The 24,098-nt window shown below is 37.4% G+C and overlaps 1 protein-coding gene across 2 annotated transcripts in view; it reads left to right on the plus strand.

The window, feature by feature from the left end:
• The window catches only part of TMEM161B (transmembrane protein 161B), a 54,288-nt gene that overhangs the window by 20,734 nt on the left and 9,456 nt on the right, over positions 1-24,098 (plus strand). For both annotated transcript variants that reach the window (XM_074813692.1, XM_074813693.1), the window contains 7 exons: positions 3,033-3,130; positions 4,880-5,036; positions 14,342-14,493; positions 15,033-15,093; positions 16,764-16,904; positions 20,190-20,303; positions 21,412-21,586. In XM_074813692.1, the coding sequence (XP_074669793.1) occupies positions 3,033-3,130; positions 4,880-5,036; positions 14,342-14,493; positions 15,033-15,093; positions 16,764-16,904; positions 20,190-20,303; positions 21,412-21,586 (898 nt within the window). The remainder of the gene's footprint in view (positions 1-3,032; positions 3,131-4,879; positions 5,037-14,341; positions 14,494-15,032; positions 15,094-16,763; positions 16,905-20,189; positions 20,304-21,411; positions 21,587-24,098) is intronic.

Here is a 24,098-nt window from a genome sequence, read left to right on the forward strand (position 1 = left end):
GGAGGAGGACTGTAGTTTAAAGTAGGAATTGTTCCTATTGAGTTGGTTTGGATGTACTGTTTTAGGTTGCAAAAAATGGAATGCAGTGCTTCTCTGAGCCAAGGAGACGTGAAACGGATGTAGGAGAAATAAGAATGTGTCTATTCGATTTTCCCCATGTCTTTTCAAGATAAAGGATTTGCTTTCTCAAGCCCATAGTCTTGCAGAATTTAGTACCTGCTCCTTACTTAACTTTTCCAATTTGAACTAATTAAGAGAAATGACGAAAGGAGATCCAAGGAACTTGCTTGAAATTTAACCTTAGAAACAGCTGTAGTGTGAACTTGTAGTCCATTTTATTCAATGCATATTACGTTTTAGTATATTATGCTGTAGGTTATAATAGCACATGAATATTAGGCAGATTTTCTATTTCAGAATTGTTTGTGTTATATTAAATTGTTAGGCTAATGAAAAGGTCCATAGCCACTGTGAATTACTTTGAATTAAAGCTGTCTGATCCAGGGTATGTTCTGACTGTGTCTCTTTGATTATGGGTCCCCTGGGATAATTAGAGTGTAGGAACACCAAATTTTGTTTAGCTGAAATGGCTTCAGTTCTGAAAATGCTCGTCTCACTCAAGATGATGGTGCTCCTGGGTGCATGCAGTATGAAAACATCAGAGTACAGCTCTGGGCAGGGAGACATGTGGAAGTTTGCAGATAGTCAAGTGGCTCGGCAGTGTTTAGACTTGAGCACCTGAAGTTTTGGAGTAATGCTTTAGATTCCTATCCTCAGTTTTCAGTGTGTCCATTAAAATTCTTGTACTAAGAATTAATGTCACCTGAAAAAAAAAAAAAAGAAAATTCTTCTGCTTGTGTTCTCATCTCACACATTAGCTGAGAGGACATCATTCCTTAAAAATAAGTTCACAATTGATGATTGAATTTTTTTTTATGCTTATGTCCCAATAACTTGTCTTTCTACAGAAAATCCACCTCTCCTTTTCTAATTTCAGAGGTGCTATTCTAAAATGTGGCAGTTTACTGTTTTCTTCCCCATTTAGGAGTTTTAAGTTTGATTTTGATTTTTTTTAACCTAACAAACATTTTCTGATCTGCTTTAATGATTTTTTTTTTTTAATAGTGATGAAAGTTGTTTTACCCTAGTTAGTAACGGTAATTTCTCAACCCAATTTCCCATAACTTGGCTTGTTCAGGTTCTTTTAAGAGCATCCCGTCTTCTCTGATTTGAAGTCTGGTAGTGTGCCTTATTTTCAGGAAAGTGAAGATCATGATTTTTGTATGGTTTCAGAGCTCCAGATGAAAATGCTCCTTTTGCTCTAGATATGTCATCTTTTATTGTCTTTACATGTATCTCTGCTGTGAAAAATGATGCCTTAAAGATGTGTTATTCTAACCAACAATTTGGAAATCATAGTCTAACTTCATATTACACGTAAAAGACATGCTTTTGTTTATGCTGTATTTCAAAGATGATTCAGTAGAACTGGAAAAGGGAAGTGATGGTGGCTAGAGGAAAGGCTTCCACGCAAGGAGGAGAAGCGTAAGGTTTACTAGTCTGGGAACTGGCTGAGGGAGGGTTTTGCAGCAGGTATGTATCTGGTGTGCACAGAGGGTGGATAGGGACTAGTAAGCTTACTACTATGTTATACAGGGAGGCACCAAATGATGTTAGTAGAGTAGATTTAAGGACTTCTCAGTTTGGGGCACACACTGTGGAACTTTGTACTACAGCACGCTATGCAGCTCAACAAATTTCATCCTGGTTCAGAAAAGGGATTAGGCAAATTCATGTAAGTTTTGAAGAATGATGGTTTCAGGAGATGCAATCTCTGGCTGAGTTTATCCCTAAATTGCTCTATGCTGGAGGCCAGGAAGGGTTTAGCAGTGTGAGGATCAACCTTTGGTTGCCTTATTCCATTTGTATAAGCCAGTAGCCACCTGTATGATAGGAGCAAATGAATCTGTGTTACTCTTTATGAAGCCTCTGCATATCGCCATCATGCTCTGCAGCGAGGGCTAAAACCTGGAACACAGCTCTGAAGCCTGGTGCTGTATTGTGATGTACTTGGCCTTGTGTGCCTCCCCAAAGACAGCACGGTGGATTATTTTCAAGATGTACTGGATCTCTAGGATTGCTAGTAATACTGTGATAATTTTTTTTTTTGCTTCTTTACATAAGCAGGGTATGAATTGGAACAAGTCTATAGTACTTCTACATATACTCTTAGATTAGAAAACTATATAGTCTTTTAGATTAGAAAACTATCTTTAAATTGTCTTTGCTTGATGGCTAGTAGGATGGGTCTTTCAGGGATCTAGGTTAGTCTTGCTCATGTGATGTACTTGCTAAGCACCCTGTTGTGACAAAAAGTCCTAATGCTTTTTTGGGAAATCTGTTTTTTATTTTTTTCCTTAGAAGCTATCTTTTGAGATAGATTGCTGCACGTTGTTCTTTCCAGTGAACGTTCAATAAATTAACACTGCTGAGTCTGTCTGTCTGTCTGTCTTACTTATTTTCAATCCAGAGACTTCAATGTTCCTGTCTTTCAGCATCCTGGTCTAGACCTCAGTTAAAAAGCCTCAGTTTAGCTTTGATTTTCTCCAGGGTATCTGTATGGCAGGGTGGATATATTCTGCTCTGTAGCTGTACTCGTATCACTAACCTTTTGAAACTGTGGAGAACTTACTAAACACCCTGTAGCTCCCCGAACAGAGAAAATTGGTGGGCTGAAGTAAATGCTGGCTACTGGATCTTGCCCTAATACGGGCTCAGGATGCAGTATACAGAAGCCATTTAAATCTGTACTGCAGTGGTATGTCAGAACCTTGCAAGATAAATCTAGGAATCATTGATGTACCTGGTTGTTTCTTGAGATTTGAACTTGAATTAATGCTTTTAGCTAGCTAGATAAAAATTGTGTGCGTTTGGCGAAAAAGTGGTCTGCACTTTTCTTAAATTTGAAATGCTATTATATATTGAAAAAGTTTATTTTGTCCTATCTGTGGGTGTATTATTTATTTTTACAGAAAATATAATGGTCATATTGAAAACAAACCCCTAACCATTCCAAAAGACATCGACCTTCACCTGGAAACAAAATCTGTGACTGAAAGGGACACTATCGGTAAGAATAAGTGGATTCAGACAATAATGTTTCAAATATATCCTGATTCTTTCTGTCTAGTGTTTATTTGTGATGAGTGCTGGAATAACATTTTTCATAGACAATGAATGAATAGAAGTACAACTGATAATAAAGTTAAACAAGAAGGCAAGAATTAGGGCTAAGTCTCCTTTGTTGTTCAATGGGTGACATCTTAATAGCAGTGTTACGGAAAAGGATGAGTAGGTGAAATCCAGCATAAAGCACATCCATCGTTGTATCAGACATCCATATCAATATGAGACAATACCAAAAGGATCAAATCATAGTCTGTTTGAAATAGACATCATAGCTTTGTACAAGAAAATGACAATTGCCAGGTGTCGAAACATATACTTTCTGTTTGTCTGAAATAAGAAATGTGCCACAGCATTGAAACCTAGACCTTTCAACCACACATCTGAAACATTGAGGTAAAATGCTTAGAAACGGAAAATGACAGTACAGAAATAAGCAGCATTAACTGTTTTGGCAGTTGCTATTTTTTTAAATGGTAGTTTTTGATTCCTTAATCATAACCAGTCATTCTGTTACAGAAAACTTATATATGGGTATGTATGTATGTGTGATAAGTACTTTCTTCCTATCTACATTTTTATATCCATATGTATAATATCCATATATGTATAAGTATAGAAAGAAAGGAAGCATAGTCCTATGCAGGAGATTTCTCAGTTTAACTTATTGGAGACAGTGTAGAAAATACCTTTAACAGCAATGCAGAGTTTTTTGAAGCTAACACATAAATAAACAAACCATTCACAAGTTTCAATTGGTGTTATTTGCCTGAAATTACACATTTAGCTGTGTCCCTGAGTATTTATAGATACTGATACAGTGTAGGGTTTAACTGTCTTTAAAAAGTTATGTATACAAACTTCTGTTGAATCAAACCAGATAGTTATTTCAAAATAAGTATAGGACTTGGAAATACCTGAGTTTGTCCAATTTCATGTGTTTGACATCAGGTAGGTAGCTTGTAATCAACAGACAAATGCTCAGTAATGTTTTGTGACTTTTTAACCCTGTAGATGTAAGGAAGGTGTTTGCGAGGGACAGGCTGCACTTTGTTGTCTCAAATTGTTCCTTGCAGTTCCCAGCACCTATGGGAGCTCTCTCTTTGTAAATCACCCAGCCTGTATGCAACACAGTATGATCCCCAGAATTTTTACAGTGGAATTTACACAATGATTTATTGCTGTACGGGAGGTACTAACAAAACCTGGAAGAACAAACCATCAGTATCTTAGAGGTTGTTTATTTTAAAGAAAAAGTGATTATATGTAGTATTTTAAATGACTGCCAATGAGCTTTTAATCTTTAACAGAGTCAAAAAAACTCTTAACCTGGAATTGCTGCTAGACTCAACTGGAAAACCATTTTCTGTTGTGATGTTGAGATCTAAATTAAGTATGCTTTTCGAACTTAGGTTGTTAATGAATAAAAGCTGACATGATAGAATAGTAAAATCTTGTAGCCTTATAAATTTAAGTAGTAATTAAGTATCGAATAACAGAAGTGAAGAGTGAAGTTGTTGTTGAATGGAAAAAATGCGGCTTTTTTGCTGCTGTTGCTCTTTGCTTGGATGATCTGTGTCTACCTAGACATCAAGTAATGGAAAACATTTTTAAATTGTCACTGCATTCTATATATGTCAGTAACTGCCTGAAAATATCACACCTTTAACATCTGCAAACTTGTGTTTTTCAGCATTGCATTATTTTCCGGAATATCAGTGGTTGGTGGATTTCACTGTTGCAGCTACAGTTGTGTATGTGGTGACAGAAGCCTATTACAGTGTTGTGAAGCCCTCACAAGAAATGAATATCAGTGTAGTGTGGTGTCTGCTTGTCTTGGCTTTTGCAGTGTATCCTTTTCTGTTTTGTTAAATCAATATATCTGTTCCAATAGTTTACATCATTCTGCAATTCATATAAAGCTCTGTATTGTTGATTGGGAAGATACACAAATACTTAGCAATCGGAGAAAGGACTGTGTAAGCTAGTGTCATTGTTGGGTAATGTGTGTGCTGTACATGCCGATATCAAGAGCTTGTTAACATTAATACCAAATGTATGGAAGAAATACATGTGTGTGAACATATAGTTAGTGCTCATCTGTAGTATGTAGTGGTTCTAAACCACTTCGTTTTGCCCAGTTTGGCAATCAGAAATAGATTTCTGTACGGAAGGTTGTCACAGTTTCAGCTCAGAGGGTGACTGGGCACCATGCAGCCGCTCACTCAGCCCTTTCCCCCATAGTGCTGGGAAGGAGGAAATAAAGCCAAAACCTTGGGAATCGAGATACGGACAGAGACGGATGACTCATCTGTTACGGTCCCAGGCAAAAGACAGACTCATTAGGGAAAGAAAAAAACATCAATTCAGAGACTAACAACAATAACACTTAACAGAGTGGGACAGTGTTTCCACTGAGTGGAACAGTATTACTGAGTGGGACAGTATTTCCACAACTTAAAAACACCTTCCCCCCACCCCTCCCTTCTTCTTGGGCTCAGCTTTGCTCCCCATCTCTCTACCTCCTGCCCCTGCCAAGTGGTGCAGGGGATGGGGGCTGCAGTTAGTCCCACCACTTCTTCCTCCTCAGTGGGAGGACTCCTCACATTCTCCCCTGCTCCAGTGTGATTCCCCTCTCACAGCAGACAGTCCTCCATGAACCTTCTCTGACCTGAGTCCTTCCCACAGGCTGCAGCTCTCCCAGCGCTGAACTACAACAGTGGGGGCTGCTTCTCCCCTCACAGTCCCGGCCTCCTTCGGGCGCAGCCCCCTGCTCCGGTGTGGGCTCCTCCACGGGCTGCAGGGCGGCATCTGCTCCACCGGTGACCTCCATGGGGGCAGGGGGGTCCAGCCCTCTCACCACGGGATACAGGGGGGTCTCTGCTCTGGAAAACCTCCCCCCTTTCCTCCTGTTCCTTTCTTCCACTGACCTCGGTGTTCACAGAGGTGTCTCCCTCACAGCTCCAACCCCTCCTCCCAGGTCCCCCTTCTTAAATACGTTATCCTGGAGGTGCAGCCACCATCATTAATTGGCTCGGCCTTGGCCAGAGGCGGCTCCGACTCGGAGCTGGGGGAGCTTCCAGAAGCTTCTCAGAGGGGCCACCGCTGTAGCCCCCTCCTCTGCTACCAAAAACCCCGCCACACACACAGACCCAAAACATTCCACCCCTCACCTCTGCAAATCATGTATTTAAGAACTGTCATTAAAATCCACATTACCCCTCATCTTCTCCATGTGGCTCCTTGTAAGAAGAGAGTCTCCATCTCCTTTGTAGCCACCCTTTAAGTACTGGAACATGGTGACAAGGTCTCCCCTAAGCCTTCTCTCCTCCAGGCTGAACAAACCCAGTTCTCTCAGCCTTTCCTCACAGGACAGGCTGCCCAGTCCCTTGATCAGCTTTGTGGCCCTTCTCTGCACCCTCTCCAGCCTGGCCACATCTTTTTGGTATAGCTGGGACCAAGACTGAACACAGTATTCCAGGTGTGGCCTGCCAAGTGCTGAGTAGAGGGGGATAATGACTTCTTTATTTCTGCTGGTGATGCCTTTGTTGATGCAGCCCAGCATCCCGTTGGCCACAGCAGCACACTGGTCACTCATGTTGAGCTTGTTGTCCACCAGGACCCCCAGGTCCCTTTCCACAGAGCTGCTCCCCAGCTGAGTAGGTCCCAGCCTGTGCTGCACTCCTGGATGATGTTTTCCCAGGTGCAACACCTTACACTTGTCCTCCTTGAACTTCATAAGGTCCTTGTTAGCCCACTCTTCCAGCCTGTCCAGGTCTTCCTGCAGGGTGACTCTCCCTTCCCAAGTGCCCACTTCCCCACTCAGTTTGGTATCCCAGAAAACTTCATCAGGTAACACTTGGTCCCATCATCCACGTCACTTATAGAGATATTAAACAGTGTTGGGCCCAGTATTAATCCCTGGGGGACCCCACTTGTGACAGGTTGCCAGTTTGAAAAGGAGCCATTTCCCACCACCCTCTGGGTGCAGCCTGTCAGCCAGTTCCGCCCCCACTGCACAGATCACTTGTCCAGACTGTAACACATCAGTTTCTCTAGGAGAAGGCTGTGGGGAACTGTATCAAAAGCCTTGGAGAAATCCAGGTAGACAGTGTCCATCTCTCACCCCACATCACCCAAGCAGGTCAGTTGTCATTGAAGGTGATCAAGTTTGTCAAGCATGATCTGTCCTTGGTGAATCCGTGCTGATTTTTCCCAATCACTTGCTTCATTTGACTTGGGATGGCCCCTAGGAAGATTCATTCCATAATTTTCCCAGGGACTGAAGTAACACTGATGGGCCTATAATTTCCTGGATCCTCCTTTAAGCTCTTCTTGTAGATGAGGGTGACATTAGGCTTTTTCCAGTCTTCTGGGATGTCCTCCAATCTTCACAACTTCTCAAACATTATGGAGAATGGCCTCACAATGACGTCAGCCAGCTCTCTCAACACCCTCGGGTGGATAACGTCAGGGCGCATCGATTTGTAGGGGTCAGGCTCCTGTAATAGTTCACATACCAACTCCTCCTTCACTGACGGTGCATCTGTGTTTGCATTGACCTGGATTTTTGTTCCCAAGGTTGGGCCCAACAGTGCTGCTAAAGACGGAGGTGAAGAAGGTGTTGAGAACCTCTGCCTTTTCAGTATCGTTGGTGACTAACGCACCTCTCTTGTTTAACAGTGGACCAATATTTTCCTACTGTTTCTGTAGGCAAGTTGCCTTTTAAACATGTGATAGGTGATAAAGCAGTGGAATTGAGTAAGGGCATGCAACAGTGCAGGTTATGGAAAGGTGAGTTAGAAAATTAATTTCTGCAACTCTTCTGCTCCCTCAACAGCTGACAACCAGATGAAGTGCTAGGTTAGGGTTGATATAGCACTTGAATATTCAAAATTGATTCCTCTGTATAAATGCTAGTTCTTCAGCAGAGATTCTTACTGTGTTGTGGGTTTCTTTTGGAGGGGGGTTGGTGTTAGCAATAGCTGATGTTGTTATGTAAAACCCTTGAACGCTAATGTTTGGTTATATTTGGCTAACATTCTGGATGTACTTAATCCTTGTGTGTACTTGATAATTATTAAAATGTGTGCTGCCTTTACGAGAAAGACAGGCATTCTTTTCCTAAAATGATACCCAGAATTTTCCTTGTAATGAGTGAGAACTTGCTAGAAGAGGGAGTTGAGTCACATTATGAAAAAAGACTGTCAGTACCTTGCTTCCAGACCAGGTGTTTCTCATTTAACTTGTCAATGGACAGATCCACAGTTCAAAAGTTGGTGTCTGGCTCTTGTGCACCTTGTAGTGATGTTATAGCTATATTTTAGTTATTGTATAGCTGTTACTCCACAGCCTTTGTTTTATTTGTTTGGTGAAGTCAGGAATTCTAGTTTAATCTTGGCAGAGGGAAGGAGAGAGGCAGCTACTGCTTAAGAAATCAGAAATGAAAGCCAACACCTTTCACTCCAGTTTTGAGGCTGAGGGGGACATTAATAGAACTAATGGAAAAACAAGCTTCAAATACTAAAGCCACAATGTGCTCTTAAATTTATTAGTGGCAACAGCCCATTTGCTTCATCTTGCAAATCTCGGGTGTAGCCAATTTAAGTAATACTACAGTGATTGCAACTCTAGGTGAAACAGAGTTGTGAATTATATATTGTAGGAAAATCCACTCCAGTAATTCTTTATTACAGTGGTATTTGAATAGAGTCCTAATTACTGCTTTCATTTGGTCATCAATTCAGAGCAAAACCAAATGCAGAAATTAAAAAAGATTAAGTTGCCTGGCAGCGCAAGCTTTCTGTCTCAGTATGTGAACATGCAAGTAGCTATTAGGGTCTTTTTTTGATTGTTTCTTTCTCACCTGCCATTTTTTTAATATAAATTGAGCCTAAACAAATGTTCCCAGTTTTATTATAATCTGGCTGAAGCACTTGAGATCTAATTGCACATTTGGACCTGGAAGAGAATGAAACAGATCTAGTATTCCCTGCATGTTAGAAGCACATTAGCTGTATTTTCTCACTAGCCTTCATGCATGACTGAAAGGGAAGTAAGATCACATAGATAGTATTAAAAGCAAGAGATGATGTGCTAAAAGCTAAATTTTATCTAGCAAGCTGTGAACATTTAGCATTTTTGTACCTAGTTATGTATTATCTAAGGGACCAGTATTATTTTGAGGTTTTGGTAAGAGGCAGTATACTTTAGAGAGAAAATTCTTAAGGACTTTATCAGTTTGTTGAGATAAGAGAAAGGTTAGAGAAGTTAAAGTTTAAAATCCATTTGGCACTTCTGAAATCACACGCAAATTTAGGAAAGCCTAGGAGAGAATGGCCTGATATATAGGACCAAGTCTTCAGAAATAAATAAATTCTGGGAAATAAGAAATATGTATACAAGTGTAATCTTGTATAATTACTTATCTAGTACTAGGTAGTTGAACAGTCATTTATTAGTTATACAAAGGAAACAAATAGTCAGAACTAGTTTTCTGCCACTTTGTACAACTGTTTTTTTTTTTTTTTTTCCCTGTGGCATTAATTAGACTTTGTTTTTATTGGAGGATTCTGCTCAGAGTAGGCGATTTTGTAGAAATCCTTGTGAAGTCACTACTTCCTAATATTGAATAGGGCTTTGCTTAATTACCTGTATGGTTCCTGGAATGAAGCAGTGTGATCCTGTGAAGTCTGAGGGGATAGCAGCAGTACAGAAGGCTGCAGTACCAGGAAGTACAGTCTAAACTTTATGTTAGAGTTAACATCTCTATAAATATGTTAACATAACTTACTCTGGGCATTATAGCTTTTTGGGTGAAGGAGGATGGTGCAAAGAGTGATACACAGAGGTATTGATAACAATCCTTGTGATCACTGGAACCTAGCCAGGTGAAAAGAGATTTCAGAAGAAAACTGGCCCATGTATTATGACGTCAGACCTCTAGGATGCTGAGAATACTTTAAAACTTACACAACAATTTACTAATTCAGTATGTTAAGACCAGAAATGATTCATCATCATTTAAGTGTTAGGAAAATTTGGTTGCCTCCATATTTTCAATTGTAAGCAGTCAACGTGATATGTCAAGAATTAATTCTGTAACCATTTTGTGTTTTGATGACAGGTGTTTCTTCTGTTTCATGGCTGTGTGTTAAGAGGTTGTAGTGAAGGTTTGGCTGACAGAATGACAAAAAAAACCTTAGAGAATTTGGAAGTCGTGGTTGGAAATTTTTTCAGCTGCGTCTTCCTGAAATAGATGTTTTGATTCAGTGCAATGACCCACTATTAGCATTTTGGAATGTTCATAGCGTATTCAGAAAAATGCCAGAAACTAATCTAGTCTACACATCTGTGTCTTAACAGAAATTTAGTCTAAGAAGGAGTAGTACATAAATTTAGTGTTTGAGTTCCAGTGTTAGAGTGTGTTGGCATTACATTGATGGTAGTTGCACTAGGCACAACTAAGCTAGCTTTAAGCATGTTTCATGTGCTGAAACGTTTGTGCAGCTGCATTAGCAGGTACCTCAGCGAAAGATGCAGGATTCCTCTTCCAGACAGAGTAGATGCTCAAGTGGCAGCTCATGGTCAGCCTACCCACTGTAAGGCCAGGGCAGGAATCTCTGCGTGTCTCCCTTGTTCCGTGGGACTGGGGTGTGAACAGCCTCATGATACAGTGGATAAATAGTTGCAGGATAGGGAACTCTCTTATTTTTAGCAGGACAGAAAAATTAAATGGCTAGATACTTTCAGGAAGACTCAAAGATGTTTCTTGGAGGCAGAATTTAGAAGACCTGCTGTACCACCTGCTTGAGGTTTAATATTTTTGAAAGGCTGCAGGATACTATGTTGGTTGATCACTTTCCATGCTGATAGCCTGCAGTCACTGAACGGTTTCTTGTACCTGAAGAGGAGTAACAAAAGATCTTACAAAACAAAGATCTTGAGGTTTTTTTAAAACACATTATTGGTCATGGCCTTCTGATTGTGAATTTTGGCTCAAAAATGAGTTTTGCAATGTTTCTTTCAAAAGTGACATTAATGTTTGTGAAAACTCATTGTGGTGTAGGCCAGAATGTTTGAATTACTATTTTTTTAATTATCCTATATTTACAATTTGTTGCAGATAGTAACTATTTACAGATTGATGGTTGCTATTACTTTGAAATTTGGAAAGGTGGTTTCTGTCAGAACAAATATTCAAAATTAGCAAACTGAGTTACTGATTGCAATTCTAAATGCAGCAGTTGCAGCCAGCTTCCTTGCAAAGGATTGGGATTGTAAAATAACAAAATGGTTTATTGGTGGGAGGAAGAATGCATGAGGATAGAGTAAGATGGACAACACTGAGAGACAATCCATCTTAACAGTAAGCTGTGCCTAATTTAAATTACTATATTTACACAGCTATTTAGAGTTCATCGCTGAGAACAACTGAATAAGTCAGGTTACATTTTTTGTCTGTAAACTTTTAAACAGTGTTCTATGCAATCGTTTTTGTTGCAAAGGCAAGGTATTTAGGAAAATTAATGCGGTTAGGAAAAGTAAGGTATTTCTCAGCTGTGAAGCTGTTTTATCTGAAAAGGTTTAAAAAACCTAATTTCATAGGTAGGTTAGTAAATTTCACTGTCTACTTTGGGAAACATATGGATGGCATAGCAAAGGAACATGACGGTCTTTTCTTGACTGAATGTTGATCTAGGGAAAGTCAGTCATCAAATACCTTAAAATAACCACTGAGCCTTAGACTATATTTTTTCTACATATATGCAATTAGAAATAACATAGAGGAGATTACTTGGTTTTCAATTGTGTATCCAAAAATTTTGTGTATTTTAATAGAAGCAGAAGACGGATCTTCTTCTCTTCAACCATGTGCATAAATACCAGTGGACTATATAATTCCAAAAGTCCATAATTGCAATAATTTAAAAGATAAAATTATTTTTGTAAAAGTGTATGCTCTGAATTCTACAGGCATATCACCTTTTGTGACCAAAAACCAGAAAGGTAGGAATCTATTTACTTAGCACTGTATAATCCTGAATTATTTGTTTCAGGTCCTGAAACATAGGTCAGACAGTGAAAGGAAGTGATGAAGTGAGCCATAATGCTTTGATTTTCTCCATCCCTAAAATAGGTAGCAGTGGTGATTATTCAACTAACAGAGGATTTCAGTCACATATAGTTTGCATAGTCATTAAATTATATATGGAGTTCTGAATCTGCACTATAATGGGAATTTACTGTCAGTATGCTTTCTTTTTCCCAGTTGCATTTTCCACATCCTTTAGGCATAATCCATAGCTGAAAACATGAAGGACCTAGTGGGTTATAAATCTGTTTGTAGGTTAGGACTATTGATCACAAACTGTTATGAAGTCCTTTGTATAACTTCAGGATTTGAAATTAATGTGTCTTCAATTTGTGATTGATGTCCCTAGCTGTAAGAAGACACTTGGTTTAAGAATGTATTATTAGAGAAACAGAGCTTTCCAGCACACAGTTACTATGACCCATTGTGTACCTTTTTTAGGATGATTTAAGTCTTCCTTTAGATAAATCAGTTCTTTCTGTGAAGCATGAAGGGAGCTTAAGTTGATTACTGTGAACTTAGAGTCATTAAATGCTGTGCTTAGGCCACATTATTGTGTGCATATGAGTACCTCTCTGCACATACATGAAATAAAGCAATGTTTATGTTAAACATGTGCTGCTGACTGAACTGCTGTATTGCATAATTGCATAGTTTCTTGAGAGATTAACTGATGACTGTTCAAATGTTTCACTGAATAGATACTCTAAAACATGTTTTCATGTAATCTACATGTAAAAATACTTCCAATTAAAAAGTGAAAATATGAATGAATATGTTATTGCATAGTGGAAAAAACAGGTACAGTTTACACTTAAAATCTTTTCCCTTTTTCTCTTTGTTTTTTCAAAGCAGGTAATGTCTGGAGTGACGTCCAAGTACTTTATTTAAATATGGACTGGATATTGCCTGCCATTTGAAAAAAAAAAAATTATAGTGGACTGCAACTCATAGTAACGAGTTGACATTATATCATGAAAAATTTATCCTAATCTACTGTTCAACTTTGAAGCTAATTATGTTTAGAAATGTGTTAAAAAGGAAAAGAGTCAATAAACATTTTAAAAACAGCTTGATAACAGAGCAGGTCATGTCTTAGATGTTCGTATTTGTGGCACTGGAGTTACATGAAAGGACTTAATATATCATACCAGACTATGTAGGGTTTTTTAAGTTTTTTGTTTTTGTTTTTTTTTTCCCAAGATGAGCATGGGATAGATTTTTCTTTCCTAGATAGTACTAAGCATGCTGTTGTTTTACTATCTTTGATAGGTGAGAAATCTCAAACACATGCATGTGAAAGTGAAGAAATACAAATTTAATCTTTTCCTATGTTTTCTATTTAGTAAACAGTCACATTTTCTGTTTAGTAAACAGTCACAATCTAAGCAACAATCCCATGACATTTGTCACAGTTTATTGTAAGTCAGATCTACACTCCCTGTGAGCAAAAACTCTCATAGTTGAGAAATTTTATCCCATTAATGATAGAAGAGCTTGCTGGATCATCCCGTTCTTGTTGTTTGTATGTATACCTTAGGGTTGTGCATCCAGGAAGAACGCATATAGCTCCTCTGTGGTTAAAAATGTGTTTATTCACTTCCCTGCCATCACTGTTGCATTCAAAGGTGGTATTTTGGAATTGAAATATTAAATCTTGAGTTATGTAGTTTGATTAAATATTTTTCATCGAGCTTGATAGTTTGCATTGAAGACACAATTGTCTTACTTTTGGTTTGTTGTAACTTATGATTGTGTAATCCTTTACATTTAAACTGTGGTTTAATTCTCCTGGCTTGAAAGTGAATATTGCTGCAATTGTCTATAAGTAAGCCTAAATCAAAACTATAGAGTAGTGTGTTCCTGGCTACCCATTATGTGATTATTATGCTTTACAGTATTCTGTAATTTTAACCTAAAATTGGCTGAACACATAATACTTTTTTAAAAAAATAGCTCATCATAAAACAGGTCTAGTATAGATGACCAAAATACAGCTTTATAGTTCTTAAATATAGTTATTTTACAAACTTAATTTTCCTTGACCTTTTTCTTGTGTAGTAAGGTACTGTTTTCATTGACTACCCATTATTTCAAAGTAGAGGATGGAGGTGAAAGATCAGTCTGTGTCACCTTTGGTTTTTTCTTCTTCGTGAAAGCAATGGCAATTCTCATTGTGACAGAAAAGTATCTAGAGTTTGGACTGGAATCAGGTAACTCCTTTCTTTAGTGTTTCCAACAGCTCCAGTGATTGCATGACCTGAAAAATTTATTTCAAGTCTTTTAGGTGTTTTTGAGCATATCTGTGTTAAAGTGAACTCTGTATGTCATACAATTCTAAGAATTTTTCTTTGGAATGCAGATTCTGAAGGATATCCTGTATATTTTCCCTGTTTTCTTTTACATGGTGTACTCTGCCTAGGTCGTTTACTTTGTCAGTGATATTTGCCTTTCAGTTTTACATTTAACCCATTTTGCCTTTCATAGTAAAGTGAAGCTCCTTTACTGAAAAAAAAATACTTATATTTGTAAAAAATATTAATTTTATTCATGTGCTTGAAGTGTACAAATATCAGAGATGTTAATAATCAAGTTTTATTGCATCTTGGCATACTAATTAGCACATGAAAGAGCTACGCTAGACATACGAAAATTTGTTTAAAAGATTACTTGTTACCTAGCATTTTATGTCAAAAAAGGGGTTCTGCATTTGTACCGTAATAAAATACATATAATATATGTGTCTCTGCAGGATTCTCGAATTTCTCAGAAAGTGCTATGCAGTTTCTTGAAAAGCAGGGTTTGGAATCCCAGTAAGTTTCTGGAAATACATTTGTCAGTTTTATGTGTGCATTTGTAACTGAACCACTTAGATTTTCTTAGCAACCATTTGTCTTGCATGTTTTGCTCTTGTACGTGCTTATAGTCTATAATAGTGTGAAGAGGTGGGTTAATGAAAACAATTACTCACAAGTAACTTAAGTTGCATTTGTGTTTTCTGTTTTTAATTTGGTGGTAGTTTCTACTCTGACATTTTGGTTGTAGTTTATAAAATACAGTTCAAAAGTATAAACATTTTTTCATGGTAATTGCCCTCAGCTTTGCAAGAATTGCTTAAAACAGGTGATGGGTATTTTTTGCCATTCCTGTGGTATATAAGAGGATGAGTGTGCAAAAGCCACAGATGGAGCTTGCGATAAAGTTGGTATTAGGAGTAAATTTTGTCTTTCAGTCCCATTTTCAGGTTGTAATAGTGTTTTCCTATTATGCAAAAACATCTGCTTGCCACAGGACATCCAAGTTTTGTATAGACTGTCAAAGGAACATGCCATAGCTTGTGATGTTACATATATATACAAGCGCTGTTGTAAAATGGATTTCTGTTACAATTCTTTCCTTATACATATGCTCTAAAATGCATTTATGGGGTATGTCATCACTGTGGGAGCGCAACTTTGAACTTCTTGCTTGATAGTTCTCAAGTATCATCCAGAAGCTATGGAATGTCTTTATTTCTGAGGAACAGAAGTTTCCTCAAACTAGATTAATGTGTCATTTACGAATAAACTCATGGGAAACCCTTAGCTGAATCCCATGTGTTTCTTAGCCTTTCTTCACTCTGCTTTTCCTAAACTGTTGCAAGTTATTAACTTCTGTATAAATTTTCTGGTTAAGTGTTTGTTTATTTTTGAACTTTTGGAGTGCTTTGGCTGTTTACAGCAGCAATTGAGTTGATGATAGTGTCTCCTGGTGGTTTATATGATGGAGATTAAGAAAGAATCTGAAATTCATGTGGATCACTAGATTTGGTTTTGCTTCCCTTTAATCTGTTTTCGTTACACATCACTTGGGTTTTTTTGTGTAATCCCACGTGTGTTAATTCTGTAATTCAGTTGATCCTGGATATTTTTTTCTGTAATTTTTTTATATACCCCATAGTTCATTGAACCAACCTATAATAAACACTTGGCGGAGACATATTAATTGGCCACATGTATGTTTTAGATAAATCAGTGAAAAACTGCAGTTACAACAGTTTGATAGAGCTTTTTAGTGGATAAAGGTAGAATGTAAGTAGTATAACTTAAATATCCATTTTGTCTTTGACCAGTTAAACTTACGATGCATCTGTTCCTCTCTTAAAAACATAATTATTAAATTCATTCTATTAGCTATTTCTGTTACATAATTTGTTGTTAATTACAATACAAAATTATTCTTTTTTGTTCTTCTCTACTAACAAATTTAACATAGGCAGTAGCTTAGGTTTTCTGTTTTTCTAGGAAATAAATAGGTGACTTGTTTTTTTTATTTTAACTCCTGATTGGTTTGTAATAATGCTGGTATTCCAGAATAAAACTATAGAATACTGTTTGCTTTTTTTATTAAATGTTAGATACTGTTGAGTTGAAAGTAGTCTCTGATACCACACTCCCACAACTTTCTCCCCAAGAAAATGCTTATTTCCTTTCTTTTCTTTTAGGGGTCCTGTGTCTAAACTAACCTTCAAATTGTTCCTGGCTGTTCTGTGTTCACTTATTGGTGCTTTTTTGACATTCCCTGGCTTGCGACTGGCTCAAATGCATCTGGATGCTCTGAATTTAGCAACAGAAAAAATAACACAGTAAGAGAAAATATATGCACATAGGTATATGCTACTCAGTCTTAAATCTTTAATGTCTGAAAACAAACAAAGCAAACTATTCCAACAAGAAGGTAGTGACTAAGATTTCTGTTGCTGCCTGCTTTTTGTATCTTGAGCAGACTTGCCACCTGCCTCCTCCAGCTCAACCTGTGCTCTGCCAGTCTGTTACATTCTTTGTCTTGTAATTAGAGCCCCGATTAAAGGAGCTTTCCTCTCCTCCTGCAAGAGCTCCACCATGAATGTTTCTGCTTACTGCTTCCTTTCCTCCATCATATCTTTTTGGAAGTTAAGATAACTTACAGGAAGTAGAGGTGCAACCACAGACTTTGTTTTTCTCCAGCCTCACCTCCAGGTGGGCATTGTGCCTTTAATAAATTTAGGATAAAATACAAAAAAAAAAGATGGCCCAGAATACTTGATAAGGGTCAGGTGTTAATACCAATTTAAGGGAATATTTTCATTTTCAGCCATCCTTGAGTTTGGTAGTAAATTGTTGTCTCCAATTTAACTATTTCTCTTCAGCATTCTCTGGTTGAGGGAGCAACTCCAAATGTCTTTCATAGATCTTGAGCTTTGATGTTTAATACATGTTAATGACAGATTCTGCAGCATAGGCCATTGTGATCATTTATTTAGTCTGGTCACTTTCTTAAGAGAACCATTGTATTTTCTGATATGACAATTATTTCTGTTCAGACTGCATTTTTTTTTTTTTAATTTCGCCCCCAAAGTGCTCAGCTTTAAAATTAATCTGTGTTTAAGGGGGGTCCTTCACTCTTGGTAAATTTATAAGCAAGTACTCTGTGTTATTCTTGCACTTATTGTAGTTGAATGCATCCAGGTACAGCTGCAAGCTGTTGACTTGTATCTGCTGTTAAGTTTCTATCTATGTGTAGACTGTGACTGAGTCACTTCCTAATCTGTTCTTTTCAGCTAAATAAACTGCTTAGTTTTTTTCTTTTTATGGTTCTCAATATTTTAAAATTTCTTTTGCCTTTTCTGTAAATATCCTGTAATTTTCCAGCATCTTCCTTGATTTGTGGACATGAGATTCTAGGCAGAAATATAAAATCTCTGAAACAGAAGTTCATTAATCAAGAACTAAAAGAGTAATTAATATCCAGTAGAATGGGGTTATGAAAAATAAATCTTCTCTAACTTCTCTAATGTTTAGAGGATATTGGAACTGGTTGTTGAACATTGTGCAACACCAAACAAATTCTTTTCAAAAGTCTGCCAATACTTTGACTATTCAACTGAAACAATATAAAAATTATGTTAAATGTATTAAAACTTGGTCAGATATCAATGTAATTAGGTAAGGCAATTATAAACAAAGAATCATTGTCGAGTGATAGGTTCTAATTGGCCTGTAGAGATCGGTATTTGCCCTTAGTGATGGTTTTTTATCAATGAGTGAATCATTATTGACTGTTTGCAGTTTTTTGTCAGTGCCTAAAGGGAAGTAGTAAATGAGGATGACGTGTCACTGATACAGAGCTCTCTAATTTGGGTGTAGGAAAACAATGCCATTCTCTGCAGTCAAATACATGCTCTACTTTTGAAACCAAACCAAACCAAACCAAACCAAACCAAACCAAACCAAACCAAACCAAACCAAACCAAACCAAAACCTTCCAAATCCCCAAAGCTTCCCAAAAAAACCACCAGCCCCTAAACTCCCCCCAAAAAACAACCCCAAAAAAAGAAAAAAAAAGAACAAACCACATTCTGTTACAGAATGGGAGACTTAACTTACAGGGAACACTGACCAAAAAAAAAAGGAAAGGTTAATGATTAACTACCACTTCATTAATACGTTCAAAATTATTAATATGGTTCTTTTATGTATATAGACTGTAATTTTTGGGGGGATAAAGAGAATAAAAATTGTATTCCTTTTGGTTTTGATAGCTGCTTTGATTTTTTTCTTTAGCAGCAGTATCCTCCTATGCATATATTTTGAAGTCGTCTTAATCAATTTGTACCATTTTTGTACACATTCCCTCATTTTCCAGAGCCTGCTTCAAGAGTCTTTCAGCCTTTCTCTCTGTACTCAAAAAACCAGAAAGGGATTCTTGCCACCCTTTGGCACATTCCAGTCCATTAACTCTGTAGGATGTCTTAAATAAGTAGAAGTTCAGGTAAAATGCTTTCACAAGTTACTGAAATGTTTTGGACTGTTCTTTGATGCTGTCATGTTCCCTAGCAACGCTGAATAACTAGCAGTGCTTATTTCTTCATCAGAAACCAATGATTTAACTGTGTGTGTGATGAAACATGCAAACATTTTAATGGTTATAGGAAGCTTGGTAGTTTGAAATCAGTAAGGTCTTGTGTTCTTTAGAATAACTTCTGATTACCTCATTTTTTCTATAGTGTAGAAGCACTCTGGTCGGAAATGGAAGTATAGACAAGCTGATTCTGTTAGCAAGGAAGCATTGCACTAGCAAAACCACCAGGTCTACAGCACTGAAGTCTTCAATGTTTTTTGTTTCTTTTTAGTAATGACAAATGATTGGTATATGGGGTTCAAAAGTGAAGAAGGATCTTAATTTCAGGAAAAACTCCAGAAAACTATCTCCTCTTTTTAAATTCTGCTGTTTGTTTTGTACTCAAAGATTACAAAAGAGTACTACTTTTACATTAACTGTGCAGTTTTGTGCAATGCTTTTAAAATTGAATAGCTGTGCTGGCTTCCCCCCCCCCCCCCCCCGAGTATCTTTAATTGAATGTAAGTACCAAGTTTCATTTAGTTAAGGTTCCTAAGTAAAAATCTTCATTAAACTGGGAAATTTGAACTCTGGGAACTGTTTCCCCTGGTCTGTATAGATAATGTAAATTAACCTGAGTACATCTTTAATAAAGCAAAAATGTACTAACATGGCAGCATATTCCCCATAATTATGCGAGATGCTGACTCTAGATTAAAACTTTAATAGCTAGTGCAATAGCTTGGTGTTAATGCCATTGTATGGAAATTTTCAACAACTATCTTTTACTATAGTGTGGCATAATGCAGGTAGCTCCTTTGGTTAGATTGTTTGGAATAAATCAAGTTTTCAGATATTCTAAGAGCACTTTTTTAAAGCCACAAGCAGTGTGATTTCACAGTATGTAATATTTCTGTTAGGGAAGTAATTTTTAGTTACCGATCTCCCAACTATTTTAAAATTTGGATTTCTCCTTTTGAATCTATACCCCCAGTTTCAACAGTATGGTAATTGTATTTAATAATGTCCCCCCTCTTTTTTTTTCTTTCAGAACACTGCTGCATATAAACTTCTTGGCACCTTTATTTATGGTTCTACTGTGGGTAAAACCAATCACTAAGGACTACATTATGAACCCACCTTTGGGCAAAGAGAGCGTCCCTTTGTAAGATTCCCTTTAAAGATTTTTTCTGGGGTTTTGAAACAAAACCGTAAGTCTAAGTAGTGCCCTATGAAAGTCACAGAAACGTGAAAGACTTAAAATTTCATAGCATCTGCTGTCAAAGGTATTGGGGAAGTTACAGCTGAGCTCTGAAGAGCTTCTGTTATTTCATAAGAACGAGAATTAGTTGCAGAGTGTTGAATGTTAAGGTGGTGGTGTCCAAAAAGCTGCTATCTTCTGGCATCTCTTTGGCAGTGATGGGTTGTTCTTCCTCGGGGTGGAATACCACCTCACTGGTACCGTCTGGAACTTTCTCTCTTACATAGTGGTGTAGGAGAGGAGTGGTTTTGCTGAAGACAGTTGAGATACACTGGCATGAGAACTGACCTAAGCAATTTGTCTTGAGATCTATGTGTAGATGAAGTGCATGTGGAATTGATAGCTAAAATATTTAAAACATAAAAACGGAAAGAATTTTCAAGAAGAGTGGTATCTGAAATAAATATTGTATAAGTAGCATAGGTGATTGTCAGTATTAGTGTAGATAATTCACAATAGTGGTACTCAAATAGACTTGAAACAGATACGATTGGCTGATGCATTTATTGCTTTCTAAGTCTAAGATACACTTCTAAGGTGATTCTGTGACCACTGAACTATTACATAAAACATTGCAAATATACATATTTTGTGGTTCCATTTTGTTCCTCAGTTTATCTTAAAATGAAGGTTGTGCTTTAACAGAGTATCTAAGGCAACTGAAGTACACATCTGCTATCTAGAACTGTGTGTCTTGAAACCTGTAATTATTTGAGTGAGCTTGTTTTTTAGTGTCCTATCTTCAGTATTCAGAATTTAAGCATTTAAGAGCTATTCTTATTTACAGACAAATGGATACCAATTTGGATCTAATAGGGGTACTAAGAAGTAGCAGTAGAGGGAGAAGCGAAGGGCAAAAGTGAATATTACTTGCACATGAACTTCATAACTGTAGATTGTGCATTGTTTTTGACAATATGCTTCAAGATTTCTTTACAGGTGATACGAACAAGTAACTCTGTAGCAATAGATGACCTTTGGGAAACATCATTACCCTTTTTTTTATCCACAGAATGTCAGAAGACACATTTGACACCCTGAGGTTGTGGATTATAATCCTGCTGTGTGCTTTACGATTGGCTATGATGCGTCATCATTTACAGGCCTATCTGAATCTAGCCCAGAAAAGTGTGGATCAAATGAAAAAGGAAGCTGGCAGAATAAGTGTGGTTGATTTACAGAAAATGGTAAGTATGGTGGCACTGAGGTTACATCTTTGGAGCGCTCTGTCAGTAAAAAGGCTTTTCTTCCAGTTTATGTATTCTGTGGCACCAGAGCTGAAATCCGAATGAACTTTCCTAAACTGTATCTCCTATAAAAATAGCATAATTACAGAGAAACTCTGCAAACTAAAATATGCAGAGATGTATCATCCATATTATGTAGATTGCTTGTCTTAAATTATTTGGAAGTTGTTATAAAAGATCCCTTCATGACTTGTTCTTTACAAATAAGTACAAATATGGTGTGTTTCTTTTCAGCATGGATAGGCCTTGGGGAGTGCACAGGGTTAGTGGTGATCTGTAGCTACAACATGGAAAAAAAAGAAGTTGAATTTAGAGAGGAGGGTAAAATACTGTTACCTAATCACAACTTTGATTTTTAAATTGAGGCAAAATTTAAGGTAAGGTGGTTATATTTTGGGATGAATGAGACACGTCTAATTCTGTCAGAATTCTCAATTGCACATTCTCAAGTGCATGAGCCTAGTTACAAAACTGTCTGCCCACCTTGTTACTGTGGCAAAGGAAAAATTTGATTTTTTTTTTTTAAAGAAAAGTAATAAAACATCCCATCAACAAACTAAGGAGGTAGAAATTCATAAGCTTGTTGTAGAATGGTGTTGTGTGTTTGAAAAATAAGCTTACATTTCTAGTGTTGCATGATGGTGCTGCCTGATGATCCTGCTGAGTTGTGGAGTACTGCAGGAAGAATATTGAAAGTATACCATAAGACAAAGATTCCCCTCATGGGATTGTCACTATTACTTACAATCTTGTCCTTGGCTTCACTGAGTATCTGGAGGTTGTAAGTGGACTATGCAATAGTTATTTACAAACAAAGTGGCTAGCAATTTGCTTCAGAAAAAAGGTTAGGAAATACATGTAGCAGCAACTGGTTAAGACAGAACTGTGCTGATTGCTGTGAAAGCATAATTTTAGCTCTGGGAGCTTTCATCCTATCTGTAAAACAGTAATGTCTTCTCTGTGTGGTGTTTCCTAAATCTGTTTATCCAGTATCTCCATATCTTCTCTTTGAGAAGGCCGTAGCCACTAAATGAAGTCCTGTCTTGTTTTACTAGCCATGTCTGCTTTATCTTTTTCTGGAACTTCTGCCAGTAAAGTCTTTGCTATCTGTCATCCTACAGTGATCATTACTTTTTATTTTGTTCTTTTTATCAGATTCCATCAATTACCTTACAATATTTTTTGTCTCATGCTTTTTCTTCTGTCAGTGTCTTACTGCTTTTTCTTCTCATCTTAGTTTGTTGATGCTTGCTCATCACAAAGCCCTTTGAGGTTTTAGAGGTATTTCCAAAAATGTCATGTCTGCCTTCATCTCTTCTGCCTTCCTGTATTCTGTTCTTCTTTAAAATCCAGATAGCTTTATTTCATTGCTTGCTTGCTATTGATTTTATGACTTTTTTCCTTCTTTATTTGGTCACGTCTTTTAGGTCAGTAGCTTATATCAAATACATAATGTAACAATCTTGAGAAAGATGGAACAGATTGGGAGCGAGGGAAGGGATAAATCTGAGTGGATTTCAATGAACCATAATGTATACCTGAAATAAAGACCATTTAAATGCTGTTATTGATCAACTTCTAATGAAAAATCATCTTGTCATTGTTTTTAAAATACTGGTGTTTCATGGTTGGAAATTTAAAAATATCTTGCTTTTGAAAAGAAACTGCAATATTAACCAAACTTTCATTTACTTTTTATGAGGCTTTGGACTGTGACCACTACTTCATTTCTGAAATGGGATTTAGTTTGTAAATCACTGGGGACTTTAAAAATTAAACATATATTTAGCTTTGATTCTGGTCTTGTTACCATAAAAGCCATCAGAGGGACTCTCTAAGAGTCGTTCTGGAGCTGTAGAAAGCAGGCATTCTTTACTGCAGCGCTGGGCGCACACGCAAAAAGCTTCGCAGAGGTGAGCGCACCTCAGGTCTAGAAGCGGCAGCTAATAGACAGAGAGATCATACATATTCATAATTTTCCTGAGAAATGAGTTACATATGCATTAGATTTCCCGGAACTGATTACAATATCTGCATCCTAATTACGCATGCGCTTTCTCACTGGGTAGGGGTCTCCGGTGTCTGCTGGTTGACCTCCGTGCTCACGCAGGAGGTGTTGTGCAGCTGTGTTGTGTCTTGAGCTGGTTTGTTTTAATTTGTCCTGACCTTGTTCCTGTTATCTTCAAGAATAGGCCCTGACTGTCTTATTACTGTCTTATCTTCAAACCCCTTTCTTCTTCACAAAAGCACCAACCTTCAGCTGTGTCTGCACATACGAGAAGCTACATTGACATTGACCTACTTCATTCTCAAAAAAAATGTTTAGCAAGATGAAGAGGAAAAAAAAATTGTTAGCAAGACGTTTTGGCTTATGTTTCATTGAAATAGGAATCTTTCAATGATGACATGCAGTTTGCAGAAGCAAAATTGATTCTGTTCATTTTAACAAAAC

Source organism: Strix aluco, chromosome Z (assembly GCF_031877795.1).
Source record: "Strix aluco isolate bStrAlu1 chromosome Z, bStrAlu1.hap1, whole genome shotgun sequence".
Taxonomy (NCBI): Eukaryota; Metazoa; Chordata; class Aves; order Strigiformes; family Strigidae; genus Strix; species Strix aluco.